Here is a 23069-nt window from a genome sequence, read left to right on the forward strand (position 1 = left end):
ACATTCACATCGCTCAGAGTAAAGTAAAAGGGCAGTTTAATGTTTTGGTGATTAGGGCATACTTTGTTCACTCAGGACCTCAAATAATTGGGATTAAAAAAAAACCTACCAAGCTCCGCTATTTAAAAGTGAAACGAATAGAGAACAGATATTTTCATTCACACAAGAATCAACATTCACAGAGGATCTCTTCGAAATGAGTTAACATTTGTAAGGGATTCCCTCGGAGTGTGCACCAATGTTGCAGGGGATTGTCTAGTGGTTTACTTTGTTTGCAGAGGGTCATCAGGAGTGTATCAATATTTGTGGGCAATCCTGGTCAATGTCCAGAGTCCCCTAAAAGTGCAACAATGTTTGCAAGGGACTCCCTGGAGGTGCGTCATTACTCGCGGGGATGCCCTAGAAATGTCTCAATCTTTGCACATGCTATGCAGAGAGAGAAAGAGACGCTTGAAAACTGCAAGTTGCAACCAACAAACAAGTACGAGTTCCAAGAAATCCGTGAAAAGTACGTAGTTGTCCCAGAATGAGACTTAATTGCTAAACAAGATCCCACCTCCTTCCTCTGCCTGATTGGTAAAGCACAGCCAATGGCTCTTCTTGAATGGCGATCTAGTGTCGTCAATCAGAGTCTGGCTTCCGTGAATGAGATTGGAGTGAGCTGCGGGAAGATGGAGGGCAGATCTTATTTAGCGGGTGTCAGTTATAGCTGGCCTTGGGAAAATGATAGTGCAACTGCTTTAACATGTTTCAGAAGATGAATTGGGGGTGGGCTGGGTGGAGTTTAAACCCCATACTGGTTGCACAATGTAAGTACAGAGTGCTTTTATAGTCAGTAGCAGATTGTCTTGGCTTGATGTCCCATGGTACTCGTTGTGAACGAATCCCAGGCAATGATATTCTACTGCTGAGCGGGTCAATGAAGGCAAAACAAAGGGAATATTCAACATTTCAAATTCCAGTTCTAACCAAGGGTTTTCGACCTGCAGCGTTGACCCCGTTTTTCTTTCTATACCTGCCGTTTTTGCTTTGGGTATTTGAAATTGTTTTGGGAGTCAGACGGGGGAGTGTGTCCAGAAGTAACGTTGGTACTGAGTGGAGGGGATTGGTTATAGCCTTAGAATTACACGTTAGGGCCTGGAACTAGGTTATCTGGCGCTTTAGATAATTATGTCACAAGGATGAAGCCATTGGGCCAAAGAATAGCTATATAGACTCATCCCCCTTCACTGCTCTTATTCCAAAGCCTTTATTGAATCATAGAAAGGTTACCACGCAGAAGAGATCCCTTTGGTCCATCCTACCCATATTGATCAAAAAGTATGACCCAGCCTAATTGCATCTTCAGCATTTGGTCTATCACCCTGCCCATAAGGGCTCTTCACTGACACGTTCAGGTATTGTACAAATGTAATGAATGTTTCTGCCTGTACCGCCCTTTCAAGGAATGAGTTCCAGACCCCCTTGCATCCCCTGGGTGGAAAGAATGTCCTTGTCTCTCTAATTTTACCAATTCTATGCCCCCCTTGTTCTTGACCCTTCTGCTAAGGGGAATCAGGCCTTCCTATTTACTCTAGCCCCTTATAATTTTATACACCTCAAATCAGTCTGTCTTTACTCTCCAAAGAAATAAGCCCTCACTGATAGCTATAATTTTAGAGTCCAGACAACATCCATGTAACTCTCCTCTGCACCTTCTTCAGAGCAACCTCAAGTTTCCTGGAATAAGGTTACCAGTACCCAGCTGTGACCTAACTAGTGTGTACCTTGTTCCAGTGTTCCCCCCCACCCTTTGTCTGATATTTGAAAAAACACCCATAAACCATTACCTTTTCACTGCCACTGACACAATTTAGGTTCAAGTTTGCCACTCTCCCTTGGATCCCCTCCTTCCTGACTCAACTCCATCAGCACTGCTCTCGATTCCCTCCTCCCGCAAGTGCTTACCTAACTTTGCCCTGTGTTTATTGATAAACTCTGCTTCAGTCACTCCCTGTAGATGAGGTCCGTGTGCTCACTACTTCTGAATTCCCAATTTAATATTTTGGTGACCGAGTTAAATCCTCTTGCTAAGTAGTAAACATGGCTCATATTTGGTATAAAGAAAAACCGACAGTTTAAACGCACATAAGTAACCTACACAACCCTTAATCTCTAAATTTCTTTTTCCACTACCCTTTATCATCATATGTGTAAATCAGAATTTATAAGAACAAAGGAATCACCTTTGCAGTGACCCATGCTGTGGTGATTATTCAGACGCTGCTTGGCCCAGGTCTTCTACCTGAAATGTTAACTCTGTCTCTCTTTCCACGGATGCTGCCTGTTCTACTGAGCATTTCCATCCAGCGTTTTCTGTTTTTGTGACTATTTTGTAGAGATGGTTTTGCTTTTACTGAAAAGGGAAAAATTTGCAAATCTCTGGGGGTAAGTGCAGAGGGATGCGACAGATTGGATTGGTCTTACAAAAGCATGATGGGGCAAAGGGCTTCCTTCTGTGCTGTATGATTTTATATGTCTGCAGTCCTCAATCTCTGTCATTGCTGGAATCCCCATATTTATACTTCCCAATGTGGGGAATGGGAGGATACTCTTGCCACTTCCCTCTTTACCCTGGTTTGCTGGAGAAAATTGTTACTGCCCTACTGCTATCTGGCTGTGGCCAACCAGTTGGTGTAGACCTTGCATTGTGCTAGAAGTTGTCTGATCAATCCCCTAAATAGCTGAGCCACTGGAGATTTAACATAATTTTTAAATTAATTTTACAGCTTATATACCCTAAACCACTGGAGCAGCAGTGTGAGTTACATTAAAATGACTCAGTGTAAGTCCAACTGTTTCCTTGAGAATTGAATTAATGTTTGTTCTGCTTAAGATATTTGATCTGCTATTAAATGAGTATAGAATGGGTGAATAATTAATTTAGGAAAAGTGAAGACAAATGAAGTGAAGCCCGAATTTTAAAATTCCCATCTTTGATTTGAGTGAACTAGATTCAAAAATCTTTAGCTGTGCACAATAGTTATTTTAAATTCTGAAGTAGAATAAAATAAAGGCCATTTTTCAATCAAAAAAGCTTGTGTTACTCTGATAATCCTCTCTACTCATTTCTGTCCCATTCAACTGCAGTTTGCATTGAATATTCCATTCTGAATTATTTTGAGGTCAATTGTTCACCCTCATATTTATTCTGCAACCATCAATCCCAAGCCTAATCAGATAATAGTCTCTCTTTTCTAGCATTGGAATGAAGTGGCCAGTGCACAGTTGAGCTGCTTTTTTCTGAGGTGTCTGTATCTTTCCATATGTTGAGATCTGCTTATTCTGTACATTTGGAGCCCAGTTCTTAATGCATTGATGCCCTTGGCTCTTCCACTGCTTTGGTGTATGTTAGAGTTACCTTGAAGAAAAGCAGGGAATTCAGGACATAATTCCTTTTTCAACCAATGTTACCCAGAAACAATGGACTGGTCATTTATTTATCTCATTAATTAGATCTTTGAGTGTAGTATGGCTGCCACATTTGTTGTTGTGCTTTAATATTGTAGATGAAGTACTATGAGATCATTTTGAGAGAGAGGACTATGAAAATACATGCATGTCTACACCTTTCACAGCCTCTGCTTTTTACAGCCAGTGGTGATCCAGCCACAATACTTTAGCCACTTTATATCCAATGAAGTGCTTTTGAAGTGTAGTTACCATTTTGATATTGGAAATATGGCAGCCAATTTGTGCACAGCAAACTCCAGTGAAGGGCAATGTTAAAACGATTGGATAATTTGTTTTAACAAGGGATAATTTTTCCCAGGACTCTTGAAATAATGCACTGGAATATTTTTACTTTGAGTGACAGGTTTTGGTTTACTATTCTGTTTGAAAGATGACACCTCTGTCAGTGCAACACTCTGGCATTGTGAGCTTAAATTTTATGTTGAGTTTTCTGGTGTACAGCAGGTACCACACTGTGCCAATAAGGCAATACAGTTGTTCCTTCATTTATGAAAAGGATGAGTTTCATTAAGTGAAGAAGGCTGGGTGAAATTCATCGTGGTTTTTTAGTGGGCTGCATTCCTGTGGATGGAGAGTGTGCTCTGAACATTACAGCAAACAATTGCTTTGCAAATGAATGACACGGAGTCAAAGGCTTACAGCAAAAATTTGTTAGTAAAATGTTTGTGAATTAAGGAATACCTGCATCTAAAGTTTTTAATATTATTTGATATTTTTCATCTGTACAGATAGACGAGGCAAGCGGAAACGTCTTGCTCCCTCAGACTGCTGGTCTTTGAGCAACAGTAGTGTGGGTGCCTTCTCACTGACCCAACCATTCAGCTATATGGGCACTGGCAGAGATTTACATAGGGGCCTTTACCCGAGGAACCGGAAAACAGCAAGCCAATTATGCCCTCTCCAAAGACAGCCGGCGGGCGATGCTAACAGGCTCTCAGAGAATGCAACCAGTGGTAAAGTCAATATTGGCCAGTCACACTCTGAGGTGGATTTTGTTTTCGACCTCAGAGATTTTCTTTCCAGTGACTTGTCCATTGAAAATGACGTGTTTGTTCTGAATTCAAACTCCAGTAGAGAACGACCTGTGTTGTCACTGGGATGTTCAAACAAGAATGATGATGTTGGATGGGACGGCTCCACAAGGAACCGAGAAAATGCCAGGGCGACTTTCCAGCAGAATAGCATGAGAACTGGGGTCATTGGTGCTGAACTGGAGATTGATCCGCTCCCTGACTCCTACTTTGGATTGTTGGGATGCACAGGCTCCCACACGCAGCCTTCCGGACACATCAGCCAGCTCCCAGACGAAATTCTCAGGGCCGTATTCTCTCACCTGCCAGCAGTGGACTTGTACAGCTTCAGATTGGTCTGTCAACAATGGCGACGTGTTCTCAGTGACCCAATGGTAAACCTTGGCTTCTCCTTATTTCAGTCAGAGTGCAATGTGCTTTCTTATACATTCCTTCCCACCTCCTGCAGGCATTGATTCCAGAACAGGGATACAGAATTGGTTGCTTCCTAAAGCAGGCTCTAGTTCTCCAGCTGAGAGGACAGCAGATAACCATTTCCCACACAACTCCAGCAACCTGGATTCTATCCTGATTTCTGGTGCTGTCTGTGTGGGGTTTACAGATTCTCCCTGTGACCATGTGGGTTTGTCCCACCTACTCCGGTTTTTTCCCTTTCTAGTACTTGGCAATGAACCTGGTCAGGTGACAGACCTCTCAGTGGGTGACCATTTCAGAGATAGTGACCACAACTCCCTGACTTTTAGCATAGCCATGGACAAGGGTAGGAGAAGATGATATGGGAAAGTTTTTAATTGGGGGAGGGCTAATTACAACGGTACTCGGCAGGAACTTTGGAGTGTAAACTGGGAACAGATGCACTCAGGGAAATACACAGCAGAAATGTGGAGGTTCCTTAGGGAACACTTGCATGGGGTTCTGGATATGTTTGCCCCACTGAGAAAGGAAAAGGATGGCAGGGTAACGGAACCATGGTTGACAAGAGAGGTGAAACGTTTAGTGAAGAGGAAGAAGGAAGCATACTTAAGGTTTAGGAAGCAAAAATCAGGCAGGGCTCTTGAGAATTTTAAGGGAGCCAGGAAGAAGCTTAAGAAGGGACAGGAGAGCTAGAAGGGGAGATGAGAAGGCCTGGGCGAGTAGAACTAAGGAAAACCCCAAGGTATTCTACACGTACGTGACGAACAGGAGGATGACTAGAGTTGAGGGTAGGACCGCTCAGGGATAAAGAGGGAAACGTGCTTGGAGGCGGAGGAGGTAGGGGAGGTCCTTAATGAATACTTTGCTTCAGTGTTCAATAGGGAGAGGGACTTTGATGAATGTGAGGTCAGCATAGAACAGGCTAATGTGCTGGAGCATGTTGAGGTTAAGGAAGAGGTAGTGTTGGAGCTTCTGAAAAACGTTAGTCCCTGGGGCCGGATGTGATATACCCCAGGTTACTAGGGGAAGTGAGGTAAGAGATTGCTGGGGTGTTGACGATGATATTTGCTTCCTCCCTGGCTACAGGAGTGGTACCAGAGGATTGGAGGATGGCAAATGTTGTTCCATTGTTCAAGAAAGATAATAGGGTTAATCCTGGGAACTATAGACCAGCGAGTCTTGCGTCAGTGGTGGGCAAGCTATTGGAGAAGATTCTTAGGGACAGGATTTAAGAGCATTTGGAGAAGCATAGTCTTATTAGGGATAGTCAGCATGGCTTGCCTCATGAGCCTAAATGAGTATTTCGAGGAGGTGACAAAACAAATTGATGAAGGTAGAGTGGTGGATGTGGTGTATATGGACTTTAGTAAGGCATTTGACAAGGTTCCCCATGGTAGGCTCATCCAGAAAGTCATGAGGCATGGGATCCGTGGAGACTTGGTTGTGTGGATTCGGAATTGGCTTGCCCACAGAAGGCAGAAGGTGGTAGTAGATGGAGAGTATTCTGCCTGGAGGTTGGTGACTAGTCATTTTCCGCAGGGATCCATTCAGGGACCCCTGTTCTTTGTGATTTTTTATAAATGACTTTGATGAGGAAGTGGAGGGATGGGTTAGTAAGTTTGCAGATGACACAAAGATGGGAAGTGTTGTGGATAGTGTAGAAGGTTATCATAGGTTACAACAGGATATAGATAGGATGCAGAGTTGGGTGGAGAAGTGGCAGATTGAGTTCAATCCAGGAAAGTGTGAAGTGATGAAAAACACTGTGGTGCTGGAGGAACTCAGGCCAGGAGAAAAGCAGGCGGTCAACGTTTCGGGTCAGGACCCTTATTCAAGACTGAAGATAAGAAATGGGGAAGCCCGATATATAGGAGAGAAAAGCAGAGCAGTGATAGGTGGACAAAAGAGGGGAGGGGGGTAGGCATAAGGTGGTGATAGGTAGATGCAGGTAAGAGATAGTGATAGGCAGGTGAGGAGGAGGAGGGGAGAGCAGATCCACCAGGGGATGGGGATGAGTGACTGTTTCACAGAACACCTGCACTCTGTCCGTAACCGTGATCTGCAGTCCTTTCAGGTGAGACAGAGATTCACCTGCACCTCCCTTAATATTATCTACTGCATTCGGTGCTCAAAATGTGGCCTCCTCCACATTGGTGAGACCAAACGCTGACTAGGTGACCATTTCGCTAAACACCCGCTCTCCATCTGCACCTTTGACCCATCCCTCGGTGTATCTGCTCTCCCCTGGGAAGTGTTGATGGGAAATTGGTGGGGGGGGGGGGGGGTTAGGGAAATTTAGTGGGGACATGTTAGCGAACATGGACTTGATAGGCCAAAATGGTTTCCTTCTATGTCGTATGGAAGTTCACGAGGACAGTTAGATTTCCCTATGATTAAGGCGGATTGATACAACAGATGTAAAAGAGATGTTTCTACTTGTGTGTGAGATGATGAACTAGGGGCTATAACCACTAACGTCCAAAGTGTTCAGCAGGTAAGTCAACATCTGTGGAGAGAGAAAGAGAGTTAACTTTCCATTGGAACTGGGAAAGTTAGAAGTGAATTACATTTTAAAATGCAGAGAAAGGGATAATATGGTGGAAGGCAAGAGGGATTAAATGACGAGGTGATGGAGTTGGGTGAAAAAAATATCAGTGAATAACTACCGGTCAATCTGGAGGAGGTGTAAATGGAAGGTTAAAAATTATCTCAAATTACTGGAAGAAAAAACTGTAAATGAGTAAAAGCTAGAAATGCTGTTGGGCAGGCCGCAGCTGTGAGAAGAGAAACCGAGTCAACGTTTAGGTTCTGATGACCATTAACTCTATTTCTCTCTTTGCAGATGCCGCTTGACCTGCTGAGTGTTGTCAGCCTTTTTTGTTTTTATTTCAGATTGCCTGCATCTGCAGGTTTTTGCTCCTCAGTGCTGAGGACGTGAAATGCAAAGGCTGAATGATTTTCCGAAATCATTGAACTTTGTTTTGACTGCCGTGTGTCTCTGATGTAATGCAAATCTTGCTGATCTTGCATTCAGTGCGGAACCACTTTTATGTGCAACCACTTTTGGTCGTCTTAACTTGTTTTCACAGTTTGTACCATGGAAGAAGCTTTACTATCGATACAGGAAGGGAGAAGGAAGTGCTGTGATGGAAATTGACAAGATTCTGAAAGCAAATAATATCACAAAGGGTGATGAAATGTGTGTGTTAAATCTTATAAGGTGAGTGTTTGGTGTCAGTATTCCAAATCAGTATCATAAGCCTTGTTACCAGGACCACTTAATTGGACAGAATTGAGAGAGAAAGAATCAGCAGCAGGGTCAACTTGCCTGGGACACTTTGTTTTTGAGAGGTGACTTAACAGAAGCCTTTAAAATTCTGAAGGAGGTTGATAGAATGGACCCAGAGGTAGTATTGTGTAGGCCACTCCTAGGGGCTGTACATACAAGATAGCTACGAATAACTCCAATAGAGAATTTTGAGAAGAAACCTCTTTATATAGAGTGACAGTGTAGAGCTTGCCTTCTCAAGGATTGTGTGAAGGAGAGGGTGCAGGTGCAATGAAGTACGTCTGTGCTGAATCATGAAGGGGCAGGAGAATATACTGGTGTGTTGAAAAACATTTCCATTCATGTTGCAGCTTTTAATATAGCAAAAATATGCTATATGCATCATTAGAGTATTATCATACATTGATGATGAGCTACATGTGGTGAGGGCAGATGACAAGACTTTTTTACAATTCCTTTATCAGAAGTAGATGTTATATAGTACAGAAACAGGCCCTTCGGCCCAACTTGTCTGTGCCTACCTAAGCTGGTCCTATTTCCCCACATTTGGCCCATAAACCTTCCCTGTCCATATACCTGTCCAAATGTCTTTTAAACGTTTTAATTGTGTCCACCTCTACCACTTCCTCTGGCAGCTCATTCCACGTACGCACCACCCTCTGTATGAAAAAGTTGCACCCTCAGGTCCCCTTTAAATCTTTCCCCTCTCACCTTAAATCTATGCCCTCTAGTTTTAGACGCTCCTACACTTGGAAATAGACTGTGACCATTCACCTTATTAATGCCCCTCATTATTTTATGCCCCTCAGCCTCTTAAACTCCAGGGAAAAAATGCCCCAGCCCATCCAGTCTCTCCTTATAACTCAAGCCCTCCAGTTCCGGTAACATCCTTGTGAATCTTTTCTGCGCCCTCTCCAGCCTAATGACATCCTTCCTACAGCTAGGTGACCAGAATTGCTACCATACTCCAAGCTTGGTCTCACTAACTTCTTGTACAGCTGTAACATGACGTCCCAACTCTTGTACTCAGTGCCCTGACCGATGAAGGCAAGCATGCCAAACGCCTTCTTCACCATCCTGTCTACCCATGTCACCACTTTCTGGGAACTATGTACTTGTACCCCTAGGTCTCTCTGTTCTACAACACTCTCCGGGGTCCTGACAGTTATTGTGCAAGTCCTGCCCAGGTTTAACTTCCCAAAATGCAATGCTTGGCACTTGTCCAAGTTAAATTCCATCTGCCATTCCATGGCCAACTTTGCCAGTTGATTTATATCCTGTTGTAACCTTAGGTAACCTTCTTCACTGTCCACTATACCACCGCTTTTGGAGTCATCTGCAAGCTTGCTAACCTTGCTAACTGTATTCCCTACCAACTCGTCAATATGGATGATGAACAACAGTAGACCCAATACTGATCCCTGTGGCACACCGCTGGTCACAGATCTCCAATCTGAAAAACAACCCTCCACTATCAGCCTCTGACTCCTTCCACCAAGCCCATTTTGTCTCCATTTGGCCAACTCACATGGGATCCCATGTGATCTAACCTTCCGGACCAGCCTGCCATTCGAGACCATATCAAAGGCCTTGCTAAAGTCCATTTATAGCCATGGGAGGGTGGTGATGAGCTGCTGTGTTGAACCTCTGCAATCCTTCTGGTGAAGCACTTGTTGGGTGGAGGGTTCCAGGATTTACACCAAGCAGTGCTGAAGCTGAAAGAATGGCAATACATTTCCAAGTAAAGGTCATGTGCAACATGGAGGGGAATCTGCAAGTGGTGGTGTTCCCATGTATCTGCTGCACTGCTAAATGTTAGAGTGCTGTGGGTTGGGAAAGTGCTGTTGAGTAGCCTTGACGAGTAATTGTGGTACATTTTGTAGTTGGTACTTCCTCTTCAGTCATGGTGTGCTGGTGATGGGGGTGAGTGAATATTTAGGCTGATAAGTGGAGTCATGGGAATTGGAATTGATTTATTATTGTCACATGTACCAAGGTACAGTGGAAAAACTTGTCTTGCATACCATCCATACAGATCAATTCAGTACACAGTGCACCGAGGTAGTACAAGGTAAAACAATAACAGAATGCAGAATAAAGTGTAACAGTTACAGAGAAAGTGCAGTGCAGGCAGACAATAAGGTGCAAGGTCACAACGAGGTAGATTGTGAGGTCAAGGGTCCATCTTATCGTACTAGGGAACTGTTCAATAGTCTGAGAGAGTGTGAGTTGGCCACTGGTGAGTGATAAAGTGGACGGAGGACAGGTGAAGGGGCTAAATGTATAAAATTGCTGCCTTCAGAAAAGGGAGCGTGTAAATTTAAATTGTCTGCCACAACAGCCAGAACTTCAATTCCACATCCCACTCCCATAATGACCTGTCTATCCATGGCCTCCTCTACTGCCACGTTGAGGCCAGATGCAGGTTGGTGGAATAATACCTCATATTCTGCCTTGAGAGTCTCCAACCTGATGACCTCACCATCGATTTCTCCAACTTCCAGTAACCCCACCCCTTCTTTTTCTTTCCCCCCCACTCATTTGTCTTCCCTTATTCCCGTGGCTCCCTTCCCCTGCCTTGATGACTTGCCCATCTCCTCTCCTCCCCTCCTCCATCCATTCCATGGTCCACTGCCCTCTCCTACCGGATTCCTCCTCCTTCAGCCCTTTGCCTCTTCTACCTACCATCTCTCAGCTTACTGCATCTTGCCACCTCCCCACCCACCTCCCTTCCCCCCTCACCTGGACTCGCCTATCCCCTGCCTGCGTGTGCTCCTCCCCCTCCCCCCACCTTCTTATTCTGGCTTCTGCCCTCTTCCTTTTCAGTCCTGATGAAGGGTCTCGGCCCAAAACGCTGACTGTGTATTTCCCTCCATGGATGCTGCCTGACCTGCTGAGTTCCTCCAGCACTTTTTGTGTATTGCTCCAGATTCCAGCACCTGCAGAATTTCTTGTGTCAACATCTATGTAACTGTGGGGAGTAGGAAGTACCATTAAGACTTCCCAGATGAAGACCAATGATACATTATGTTTTTCCTGTTTTTACCGACTTCCTAGTACTTATGGATTTCTTTTTTTAATTAGATATGTGGCATCTTTCCAGCATTGGAGATCTGTAAACTCTGAAGCTGTCTTGAATTGTCTTAAGGACCACCCCCTCTTCAATCAGTCCAAATTATGTGTGAGCCATACCCTTCTGGATGTCATCAGAGCAGCCAGGGTATGTTTACCATGGGGATTTCCTCACTTCTGCCAGTGTTGCCTTATTTTGAGCAAATAAAAATAAAATTACGGTGCGAGTTTTTCTCCAAGGAATGGGTGTGAAGGGACTCCCGAGGCCTATGAAATGTGCCTCATCCAGGTGGTGATGATTGATTCTGACCACCCAGTCTGTCAGAGAGGCAGTAAACAAAGGAAATCTGTGACTGCTTCACAAGCATCTTTAGGAAATCGCCAAATCTTTTGGCAACCAAAAAGAATTTCAAAGCTCATTACTGCATTGTTGCAGCTAGCCAGAAATGATGAATGTGAGAAAATGAAGCAGCTGTAGGCCATTCATTCCTCCCATGTCTCGTTCCATCAATCAGTGGGATCAGGGCTGATCCCTTACCTCAGCACTCCTGTACTAACCCTATATCCCATGGTTCATTTAATATCAAAACATTCTCTCCATCTCTGGTACTCAGTTGCCTGAGCCTCTTGGGTAGAGAACTCCAAAGATTTGCTACCCTAACGGTGAACAAGTTTCTCCTATCTCTTCCCTTCACCTATCTTTGTCTCCTTCCCCCCTCCTGGCTCCATCCACCCGCTTTACACACAGGTTCCCCACACCCCATCTGGTTCCAACCGTCATTCACCTCTCCCTTCTCTGATGGTTCCGATTCTCACCTCCTTTATTTATCCGAATCCAGCTCTGGTTGTGCTTTGTGTTCCTGCTTGTCTCCCTCCAGCGGCCGTCTCCCATCTTCACACTCCCCTCCCCCATCTTGTTCCACCTGTTATGTTCTCTTTTTCCTCTCTCTCTTTGTCTGTATAAGACATAGGAATAGAATGAGGCCATTCAGCCCTTCGAGGCTGCTGCGCCATTCCATCATGGCTGATTTATTTTTCCCTCTCAACCCCGTTGTCCTGTCTTCTCCCTGTAACCTTTGAAGCCCTTACTAATCCGGAATCTATCAACCTCCGCTTTAAGTATACCCAATGACTTGGTCTCCACAGCCGTCTGTGGCAATAAATTCCACAGAGATTCACCACTGTCTGGCTAAAGAAATTCCTCCTCATCTCTGTTCTAAAGGGACGTCCTTCTATTCTGAGGCTGTGCCCTCTGGTCCTAGACTCTCCCACCACTGGAAACATCCTCTCCACATCCACTCTATCCAGGCCTTTCAATATTCGGTAGGTTTCAATGAGATCCCCCCATCCTTCCAAACTCCAGTGAGTACAGGCCCAGAGCCATCAAACTCTCCTCATGTTAACCCTTTTACGCCCGGGATCATTCTCGAAAACCTCCTCTGGACCCTCTCCAACACCAACACATCCTTCTTTAGATATGGGGCCCAAAACTGCTCACAATACTCCAAATGTGATCTGACCAATGCCTTATAAAGCCTCAGCATTACATCCTTGCTTTTATATTCCAGTCCTCTCGAAATGAATGCTAACATTGCATTTGCCTTCCTTACTACCGACTCAACCTGCAAGTTAACTTTTAGGGAATCCTGCACTTGGACTCTCAAGTCCCTTTGCACCTCTGATTTCTGAATTCGCTCCCCATTTAGAAAATAGTCTACACCTTTATTCCTTCTACCAAAGTGCATGACCGTACACTTCCCTATGCTGTACTCCATCTGCCACTTCTTTGCCCATTCTCCCAACCTGTCCAAATCCTTCTGCAGACTCCCTGCTATCTTTGTATCATCTGCCAACTTGGCCACAAAGCCATCAATTCCATCATCCAGGTCGTTAACACATAATGTGAAAAGTAGTGTACCCAACACCGACCCCTGGGGAACCCCACTAGTCACCGGCAGCCAACCAGAAAAGGCCCCCTTTATTCCCACTCTTTGCCTTCTGCCAGTCAGCCAATCTTCTATCCATGGGAGTACCATTCCTGTAATACCATGGGCTCCTAGCTTGTTTGTCTGCCCCCATCTAAAAAAAGGTCCCGAAACGTTGACAATTTCTTTCCTCCGACAGATGCTGCCTGACCTGCTGAGTTCCTCCAGCAGATTGCTTGTTGCTCCAGATTCCAGCATCTGCAGTCTCTTGTGTCTCTTCTCAGCTCTTGTCCCGGCTAGCTGAACCTCATTTTGAGTCTGTGACCCCTGGTTCAGTGAACCTCATCCTCCTTGGCAAGCCCCGTATGAATTTTGTATGTTTCAATGAAGATGTTGTGAAAACATACCTCCCTCTCTGAAATTTTTCAAGCTCTCCATTGTACAGTTGGAAAAGAACACGTCCTCAGTGCTGCAGTAGTCTGCTCCAGATGTCATGACGTTCTGAAAATAAATGTTTTGTTGCAAATAATCCATCGTTTTCTTCAAAGCACATGCTGACCTCAAATCCCAGTGGATCCCAACATCAAAATAATTTATTCAAGATGCCTAAGCTAACCTAAGGCTTAAATAAATTGGCTGGGTGATTTTGGTCATTGCATGGAGATGATTTGGAGTGTTTCCTGGAAAATTAATTTACATTGGCCCAGGAGTGCTTTTTGTTCAGGCAACCGTATTTTCATAGTGTTTCTTCAGAGTAAGACTACCCTTCAGGACCCCCACAATACAACCAGCCCTACCCCGTCCATTGACCTCAGTGCCAACATCCTCTTCCATCCAGTTTGGCCTGGACCTCCAACTCTCCAATCAGCCCAACTCTCAGTTCTTGATCACCTCCCACTTGCATTTCCCCCTTCTCCCACCGGGTTAACAAGGTGCCAAATTCAGACTGAGTGCCTCCCTGTCCCCCAAATCTGAATCAGGTCCCTGACTTCAGGTCCCAGGCAGGAGAATTAGCACGTAGTCCATGTAGACAACGTCGACCGCCTTATCTTGATCAATCTTCCTGGTAACCTCCTCGAAAAGGTCTATGAGATTGGTTAGACATGACCTGCCACACACAAAGCCATGTTGACTATCCCTAATTAGGCCCTGTCTATCCAAATACTTATATATCCTGTCCCTCAGAATACCTTCCAATAACTTACCCACGACTGAGGTCAGACTCACCAGCCTATAATTCCCGACTTATTCTTAGAGCCTTTCTTACACAACGGAACAACATTAGCATCTGAAAGAAAATATGCCACACTCGGTCTCTGTCCATGAGGGCAAAGGAAGGGACTCCTGCTTCTGTATGCCTGGAAGATTCCCCCAGGAGATGTGGCCCCAGACTCTGAATAACTCTGCAACACTTGGTCTTGAGATTCATGTGTGAGTAATGGCGACGTGAACTTTAAACTTGCACCAAGTCTTGCCCCCTGATCAGCCCTCTTGCCTGTTGACATCAGGCCATGCTCTGCATAAGCAAAATTTCTCCTCATCGTAGTTATAAATGGCCAACTCCCTATCCTGGAGATTTTTCCTCCTTAGTTCTGGTGTCCCTACCGAGTGGTTGAGAGCGGATGTATTTGTTGGCATTCCAGTGAATAGTCTTCTGAAAATCGACATTAAAGAAACTAAATAAATGAAAGTTGTTTAAATGGAGAACACGTCAGTATCCTATCAAGGAATCTACAGGTACCAGATAGAACATAAAACCAACCTCTTATAACCGTTCTCCTATAAGGATGTTAATTTACCTACCCATTGGATGCAGAATATTTGTTCTTGTCCCTATTGGTTAGGGTGTCATTGGTGAACACCTATAGCAGGCTAGGAAGTGGATCCCATGCACTTTTGGTGCACTATATTGCTGCTGCGTTAAGCACCCAATCAGAAGATCTGGGAAAACGGTCACTGACCTGGTGAAGACACGAGAGACTGCAGATACTGGAATCTGGAGCAACCCATAAAATGCTGGAGGAACTCAACGGGTCAGGCAGCATATGTGGAGGGAAATGGACTGTCTAGGTGAAGGGTCTTGACCCTTCACTAACTTGCTCACTAACTTGGTGAAATTTACCTCTTTTTAAAAAAAAAATTATTAGGGTGGTTTGCACTCTTTTGTTTGTCCACTAAAATGCAGCCAGTGCATTTCTGGACTGCAGCTAACCTGCCTTAAAATGCCCTCTACCCAAGAAAGCTGTGCAGGTGGACTCAGTGAATACATTCAAGGCAGCAATCGAGAGGTATTTGAACTGTAAGAGAGTCACGGGATATGGGAAGAGAGTGGAAAACATTGAGGCCAAGATTGGATCTTATTGAATGGTGGAGCAGGCTCAAAGGGCCGACTCGGCTTACTGCTGTTCTTGTTGCTCATGTTTTGATGATGCACGTGGAGAAAATTGCAGCTGATTACAGCCCAGTTTGTGACCAAAACATGCGGAGGGACTTTCTAATTTGCCTGTTGTTGCCAGCTTGCTCCCATGTTTGTTCTTTATTGGACTGACTTGAAATGAAGCTTTAAACTGGAATGGCATTAGGTTTGATGACTTTGTCACATGTAAATGATGCTAGAAAAGTGACACCTGTGTGAAAGTGTTTTGCTGCTGGAGGTGCCTGGCTCATTTTTGTGGTGGGTGGGACTTCTTTTGGAAATGGACACACCAAACGTGCACAAAATAAAGAGTCATAGCGTCACAGAGTCACAAGAGTCCTACAGCACAGAAACAAGCCCTTCAGCCCATCTAGTCCATACCAGCTTGGTTTTCTGCCTAGTCCCATCTATCTGCACCCAGACCATAGCCCTCCATACCGCTCTCATGTACCTATCCAAACTTCTCTTAAATGCTACAATTGAACCCACATCCACCACTTCCGCTGGCAGCTCGTTCCACACTCGCACCACCCTCTGAGTGAAGTAGCTCCCCCTCAGATTCCCCTTAAGTATTTCACCCTAAACCTATGACCTCTAGCTCTAGTCTCACCCAAGCTGAGGGGGAAAAGCCTGCATGCATTCACCCTATCTGTACCCCTCATAATTTTGTATAATTCTATAAGATCTCCCCTCATTCTCCTGCACTCCAGGGAATAAAAGTCCTAACCTATTCAGCCTTTCCCTACAACTTAAGTCCTCAAGTCCCGGCAACATCCTTGTAAATTTTCTCTGCGCTTTTTCAAGTTTATTGATATCTTTCCTTTACGTAGGTAACCAGCACTCCACACAATACTTTTGGCTTCACAATACGTTTGGCTTCACCAACATCTTATACAACTTAAACATGACATCCCAACTCCTGTACTCAGTGCCCTGATTTATGAAGTCCAATGTGCCAAAAGCTCTCTTTACAACCCTATCTACCTGTGATGCCACACTTTGCAAGCTTTGATAGCCTTCCTCACTATCCACTACATCCCCAATCTTGATGTCATCCCCAAATTTGCTGATCCAGTTTACTACATTTTCATCTAAAGCATTAATATAGATATTAAACAACAATGGGCCCAGCACTGATCCCTGCGGCACACCACTAGTCACAGGTGTCCAATCAGAGAGACAACCATCTACTACCAATCTCTGGCTTCTCCCGCTAAGTCAACGTTTAATCCAATTGACTACTTCATCCTGAATGCCAACCTTCTAGACCAGCCTCCCATGCGGGATTTTGTCAAAGGCCTTGCTAAAGTCCACATAGAAAATATCCACTGCCTTCCCTTGATCAACCTTCCTGGTAACCTCCTCAAAAAACTCTTTATTAGATTGGTTAGACATGTCCTGCCACACACAAAGCCATGTTGACTATCCCTCATCAGGCCCTGTCTATCCAAATACTTATATATCCTGCCCCACAGAATACCTTCCAATAATTTACCCATGACTGAGGTCAGGCTCACCGACCTAGAACTTCCTGGCTTATTCTTCGAGCCTTTCTTAAACAACGGAACAACATTAGCTATCCTCCAGTCCTCTGGCACCTCACCCGTGGCTAAGGACGTTATAAATATCTCTGCCAGGGCCCCTGCAATTTCTGCACTAGTCTCCCACAAGGTCCAAGGGGACACCTCGTCAGGCCCTGGGGATTTGCCTCAAGACAGCAAGCACCTCCTCTTCCATAATCCAGATATGGTCCGTGACCTCACTATTTTTCCTCAGTTCGATAGACTCTGTGTCTGTCTCTCAAGTAAATACAGACGCAAAAAATTCATTTAAGACCTCTCCCATCTTTTTCGGCTCCATGTATAGATGATCACACTGATCTTCAAGAGGACCAATTTTGTTCCTTGCTATCCTTTCGCTCTTAATATGGCTATAGAAACCCTTGAGATTCTCTTTCAGCTTGTCTGCCAGAGCAACCTCATGTGCTCTTTTAGCCCTCCTGATTTCTCTTGCATATCTTATACTCCTCAAGCGCTTCATTTGATCCTAACTGCCAATACCGGATATGCACCTCTTTTTTCTTTACCAGGGCCTCAATATCCCTCGATAACCAAGGTTCCCTAAACCTGTTAGCCTTGCCTTTTATTCTTACAGGAACATACAGATTCTGTACTCTCAATATTTCACTTTTGAAGGCCTCCCATCTACCAAGCATCTCTTTGCCGGAAAAGAACCTATCCCAGTCCACGCCTGCCAGATCCCTTCTGATGCCATCAAAATTGGCCTTCCTCTAGTTTAGAATGTTAACCCTCAGACCAGTCCTATCCTTCTCCATAATTATCCTGAAAGTAATGGAATTATAATCAATAGATCCAGATTGTTCCCCTACACTCAGTTCTGTCACCTGCCCTGCCTCATTCCTTAAGAGGAGATCCAGTATTGCACTCTCTATAGTTGGGATCTCTACATATTGATGAGGAAACTTTCCTGAACACATTTGACGAGCTCTATCCCATCCAATCCTTTTACAGTATGCAAGTCCCAGTCAATATGTGGAAAGTTAAAATCACCTACTATCACGATTTTATATTTCCTACAACTGTCTGCTATCTGTCTACAAATTTGCTTCTCTAAATCCCGCTGACTATTGGGAGGTCTATAATACAGTCCCATTAACGTGATCATCCCTTTTTTATTCCTCAGTTCCACCCAAATTGCCTCTGTAGTCGAGCCCTCCGGTATGTCCTCTCTGAACACTGCTGTGACATTTTCCCTGATGAGTAATACCACCCCTCCCCCTTTAGTACCCCCCCTCTCTATCATGTCTAAAACATCGGAACCCCGGAACATTGAGCTGCCAGTCCTGCAACCAAATCTCATTAATGGCGTCATAATTCCATGTACAGATCCATGCTCTAAGTTCATCTGCCTTACCTACAATATTCCTTGCATTGAAATAGATGCAACTCAGAACATTTGTCGCACCATGTTCAATCTTTTGGTTTCCATCTTTGCTGGTAGTCTTAACATCTACTTTCCCCACAGCCCCTCCACTTGCTGCCCTGTCACTCTGGTTCCCACCCCCCTGCAACTCTAGTTTAAACCCCCCGGAGCAGCACTAGCTGCAATGTATTTTAATGTATGATCAGCCCATGTGCTACCTGCTCCAATTTTTAGGCAAGTGTCAAAAACAATGGAGGTTGGAATTTAAGACCTGAACATAGTACAGCACAGCAACAGGCCCTTCAGCCCATGATGTTGTGCCAGACTAATTAAACTAGTAATTAAATCCCTAACTAAACAAATCCCTTCTGCCTACACAATGTTCATATCCCTCCATGCTCTGCACTGTGCCTATCTAAGAGACTTTTAAACACCTCTATCATCTTTGCTTCCACCACCACCCCTGGCAGTGTATTCCAGGCACCCACCACACTCTGTGTAAAAAAAAAAAAAATTGCCCCGCACATCTCCTTTGAACTTACCGCCCCCCACCTTGAATGCATGCGCTCTAGTATTAGATCCCTGGAAAAAGATACCAGTTGTCTATCTATGCCTCTCATAATCTTATAAATGTCTATCAGGTCTCCCCTCAGCCACCTGGTTAGAGAATAAGGGAGCAAGAAAGCCACAATTCTAGACAGATGCTCTGTTGGCCTAACTCTAACGAAGGAAAAGTATAACCCTGTGTTTTTTCTATGCTATTTAGACTATACGCACTTGGGCGATACAGGCTATGATCGTTCTCCTGTCCAATAGTGTACAAGAAATCCAGAGACTTATTTCCTGTCTGGGGCGACCCTGTTCCACTCTGCCACCGATGGAGTTAATGGAAGTCCTGTACTGCATGGCAACGTTACTGTTTGCCCTGAGAGTAAAAGACATCGGCATCAGCAACAGGTACTACCCTCACTTGGCTCAGGCTTCTGATGACTAGTGCAGGGATCCTGGTGGGTGGTTGCAGCAGCCTCAGTGGCTTTGGACACTGTGAACTTACCCTCATGGCTACAGAGGTGGCCATGTAAAAAGAAACACCAGATTGGCATGTTGTTGCTCCCCCCCATCTTTGTTGCTTATTTTCCCTGATGCTGCACGACCTTTAGTTCCACCGAATGCAGCACCATCTGTGGAAAGAGAAATGGAGTCAGTGTTTCAGGTCAAAAACTCTTCATCAGATTGGGGAAAAAGATTTCCTCCCTGTAACCCTGTCCCCAACTCCTCAGATGTGAGGTTTGTCAATGTTGAAATAAAAATCTGAGCATTGCTTTTATTTTATAGACTATTACTGATCTTAAATGTATGTTTCAGGATCCATTATAATCTGTTCTGCGCACTCTACTTGAGGGAGAATCCAGCCACAGTCTGCAGAAAACACCCAAAGCATCTTTGTTCACCTCAGGACTCTGACAGGTGAATTCTTGATGCTTGTTTTAAATAAATCATACTTAATTCATGGTTAAAGCGTCCTGGCTTCTTTCAGTCTTGATTACTTGTAGCTTTGATTCATTTTCTCCTCCTATAAACACATCAGGACTGTTTGTCACTGAACATTAGTACTTCATTTGTGGAAGAATCTTTCTCCAGGGTAGGGTGAAGTCAGGTACCAACCCCTCATAATCAAAGACCCCACTCGCCCGGGTCATTCTCTTTTCTCTCCTCTTCCATCAGGTAGAAGATACAGGAGCCTGAGGGCACCTACAACCAGACTTAAGGACAGCTTCTACCCCACTGTGATGAGACTATTGAAAAGTTCCCTTATACAATGAAATGGACTAGACTTCACGATCTACCTTGTTGTGACCTTGCACCTTATTGCATTGCACTTTCTCTGTAGCTGTGACACTTTACTCTACTGTTATTGTTTTTACCTGTACTACATCAATGCACTCTGTACTAGCTCAATGTAACTGCACTGTGTAATTATTGACCTGTACGATTGGTATGCAAGACATGTTTTTCACTGTACCTCGTACAAGTGACAATAATATACCAATACCTCCCTGAAAGTTCTGGCAGAGTTCTGGAGATGCTGGTGCTTCAGATGTTTGTACTCTCTTGCTCAAGCTTCTGGTAATGATGTGTGCTGTCAGGCCATTGGATAAGCAAAAATTTCCTCTCAACAAAACATTGAGAAGAACAAAGCCATTATTCATGACCTCTACCATGAACCCTCTTTCCCATCCACCAGCTCCTTTTCTCTCCCTGGTATCTGTGCCTGCACCAAGCTTTCACACCCTTGGAGCTGTATTCAGTTCACAGTGAGCGTCTGCACACATCTGCTCTTATCACCAAGGCTGCTTCCTTTCACTGTTCAACTCTACCTATGGTTCATCCCTTTTGGTGGGCCGCTCTTCCTTGCCTTCATTATCCATACCCTTTTCCATTGCTCTGCTGGCCAACCTCCCATCTTTCACTCTTTGTAATCTTGAGGACAGTGAAAGCTCTGCTGCTTCTATCCAACTCGTGTCAAGTCCTGTTCTCGCTAATGTACATTTGCTCCTGGTCCTGCAACACTTCAGTTTTAAAATTCTCGACCTCCTTCGCAAACTCTCTGTGACCTTGCACCTCACAAGCTCCATAACCTCCTCTAGCCTCACAGCTCTCTGTGTTCTTCCAACACTGACGCATTCCCAGTTTTTATTTGTCTCTCACTGGCAGCCATGCCTGCTGATGCCAAGGTCCTAAGCTCTGGAATTCCCCCTCCAACCTCCCTGGCCCTTTAAGAACACTTTTAAAATGTACTCATTAAAATGGTCACAACATTTACGAGGCACTTAGACAGACACATGAACAGGCTGCGGATGGAGGGATATAGACCATGTGCAGGCAGACATGCGGTTTAAATTGGTATCGTGGTTGGCACAGACATTGTGGGCTGAAGGGCCTGTTCCTGCACTGTACTGTTCTATGTACTTTCTGTCCAAGCTTTTGGTCACCTCTCCTCTTATCTCCTTGTGTGATCCAGTGTGAAATGCTGGAAAATGATCCTGTGACATTTAAATGAATTAAAGATGTGAGAGAAATGCAGGTTGTTGTCATCCTCAATCTCAGCAGCCTCCTTCAGCCTTCCTTCCCACCCTGTCACTCTCAGCAAGCTTTCTGTCTGTTATGACACTGCCCCTTCACATACTCTTTGTCCTTGGCTTACCTCCTTTATCTTTCTTCTTGTTGTATATAAGATATCTTTATTAGTCACATGTACCTTGAAACACACAGTGAAATGCATCTTTTGCATAGAGTGTTCTGGGGGCAGCCCGCAAGTGTCGCCACACTTCTGGCGCCAACATAGTGTGCCCACAACTTCCTAACCCGTACGTCTTTGGAATGTGGGAGGAAACCAGAGCACCTGGAGGAAACCCACACAGACACGGGGAGAACGTACAAACTCCTTACAGATAGGGGCCGGAATTGAACTTGGGTCACGCTGTAATGGTGTTTTGCTAACCGCTACGCTACTGTGCCTGCCCGTGGGCATATAAGAGTAGATTGTTCCAGATCAGGACATAGAACAGCTATACAGTTTTTGAACTTTAATAATATGTATGAATTGGGTCTCTTAAAATTGTTATACTTACTGTTATACTTTGCATTTTACTCATTGGTTTCAGAAGTTACGTACATTGGGTGCTCACTATTTTCTGGATTTCTTCTTTCTTTTTAAAAATAGTCTTGAGAGGGACGGCGTATATCGGAGTCCTGAGCTGGAGCGGATGTTGAACCTTGAAATTGTCCCAGGCGATGTGATAAAAATAATGGGATTTGCAGGTAAATTGGAAAAAAAAAGTCACGAAGGTTGTGAAGCTGAAACAAGAAGCTGAGTCTCTCGATCAGCTCTGTTTAATTCTCCAAGAATGGCCACATTCTTGAGATGAACACAACATGGAAGGCAGCATGAACATTGAATTCTCCCACCCCCCCCGCCGTGCATCTTCTTCCCTTTCCTAGCCTCTTATTTTTCTACCTTTTCTTTCCTTTCTCTCCTTACCTTTGACCCATCCCCTGGTGGATCTGCTCTCCCCTCCTCCCCCGCACCTGCCTATCACTATCCCTTACCTGCATCTTCCAATCACCACTCTGTGCCCACCCCGCCTCCCCTCTTTTGTCCACCTATCACTGCTCTGCTTATCCCTCCTATATACTGGGCTTCCCCTTTTCCTATCTTCAGTCCTGAAGAAGGGTCCTGACCCGAAATGTTGACCACCTGCTTTTCTCCACTGATGCTGAGTTCCTCCAGCATCATAGTGGTTTTCATCATGAAAGGGAGCCATTTGGACTGTGGTCTGTCCAGCTGACATCAGTCCCAATTCCCTCTCTTCTTATTTTCTCTGTAGCTTTGCAACTTATTCTCACTCATACTCCCCCTCACCTCCTCTTTTATTCTTTTGCCACTTAAGTACAGAAAGGGATAA

At 44.7% G+C, this 23069-nt stretch overlaps 1 protein-coding gene across 5 annotated transcripts in view; it reads left to right on the forward strand.

Annotated features, from left to right (window-relative positions):
• The first annotated feature begins 630 nt into the window (after positions 1-630).
• The window catches only part of fbxo18 (F-box DNA helicase 1), a 68901-nt gene continuing 46462 nt past the window's right edge, over positions 631-23069 (forward strand). The window contains exons 1-8 of one of the 5 annotated variants that reach the window (XM_052033821.1): positions 675-809; positions 2769-2824; positions 4242-4918; positions 8048-8178; positions 11332-11467; positions 19370-19560; positions 19969-20070; positions 22328-22425. In XM_052033821.1, coding sequence (XP_051889781.1) covers positions 2815-2824; positions 4242-4918; positions 8048-8178; positions 11332-11467; positions 19370-19560; positions 19969-20070; positions 22328-22425 — 1345 coding nt within the window. In that variant the 5' untranslated portion in view covers positions 675-809; positions 2769-2814. Of the gene's footprint in view, positions 1398-2768; positions 2825-4241; positions 4919-8047; positions 8179-11331; positions 11468-19369; positions 19561-19968; positions 20071-22327; positions 22426-23069 lie in introns of all 5 variants that reach the window. The other 4 variants (XM_052033822.1, XM_052033820.1, XM_052033819.1 and 1 more) reach the window with 4 other exon arrangements.

Source organism: Pristis pectinata, chromosome 19 (assembly GCF_009764475.1).
Source record: "Pristis pectinata isolate sPriPec2 chromosome 19, sPriPec2.1.pri, whole genome shotgun sequence".
In the NCBI taxonomy this organism is placed as follows: domain Eukaryota; kingdom Metazoa; phylum Chordata; class Chondrichthyes; order Rhinopristiformes; family Pristidae; genus Pristis; species Pristis pectinata.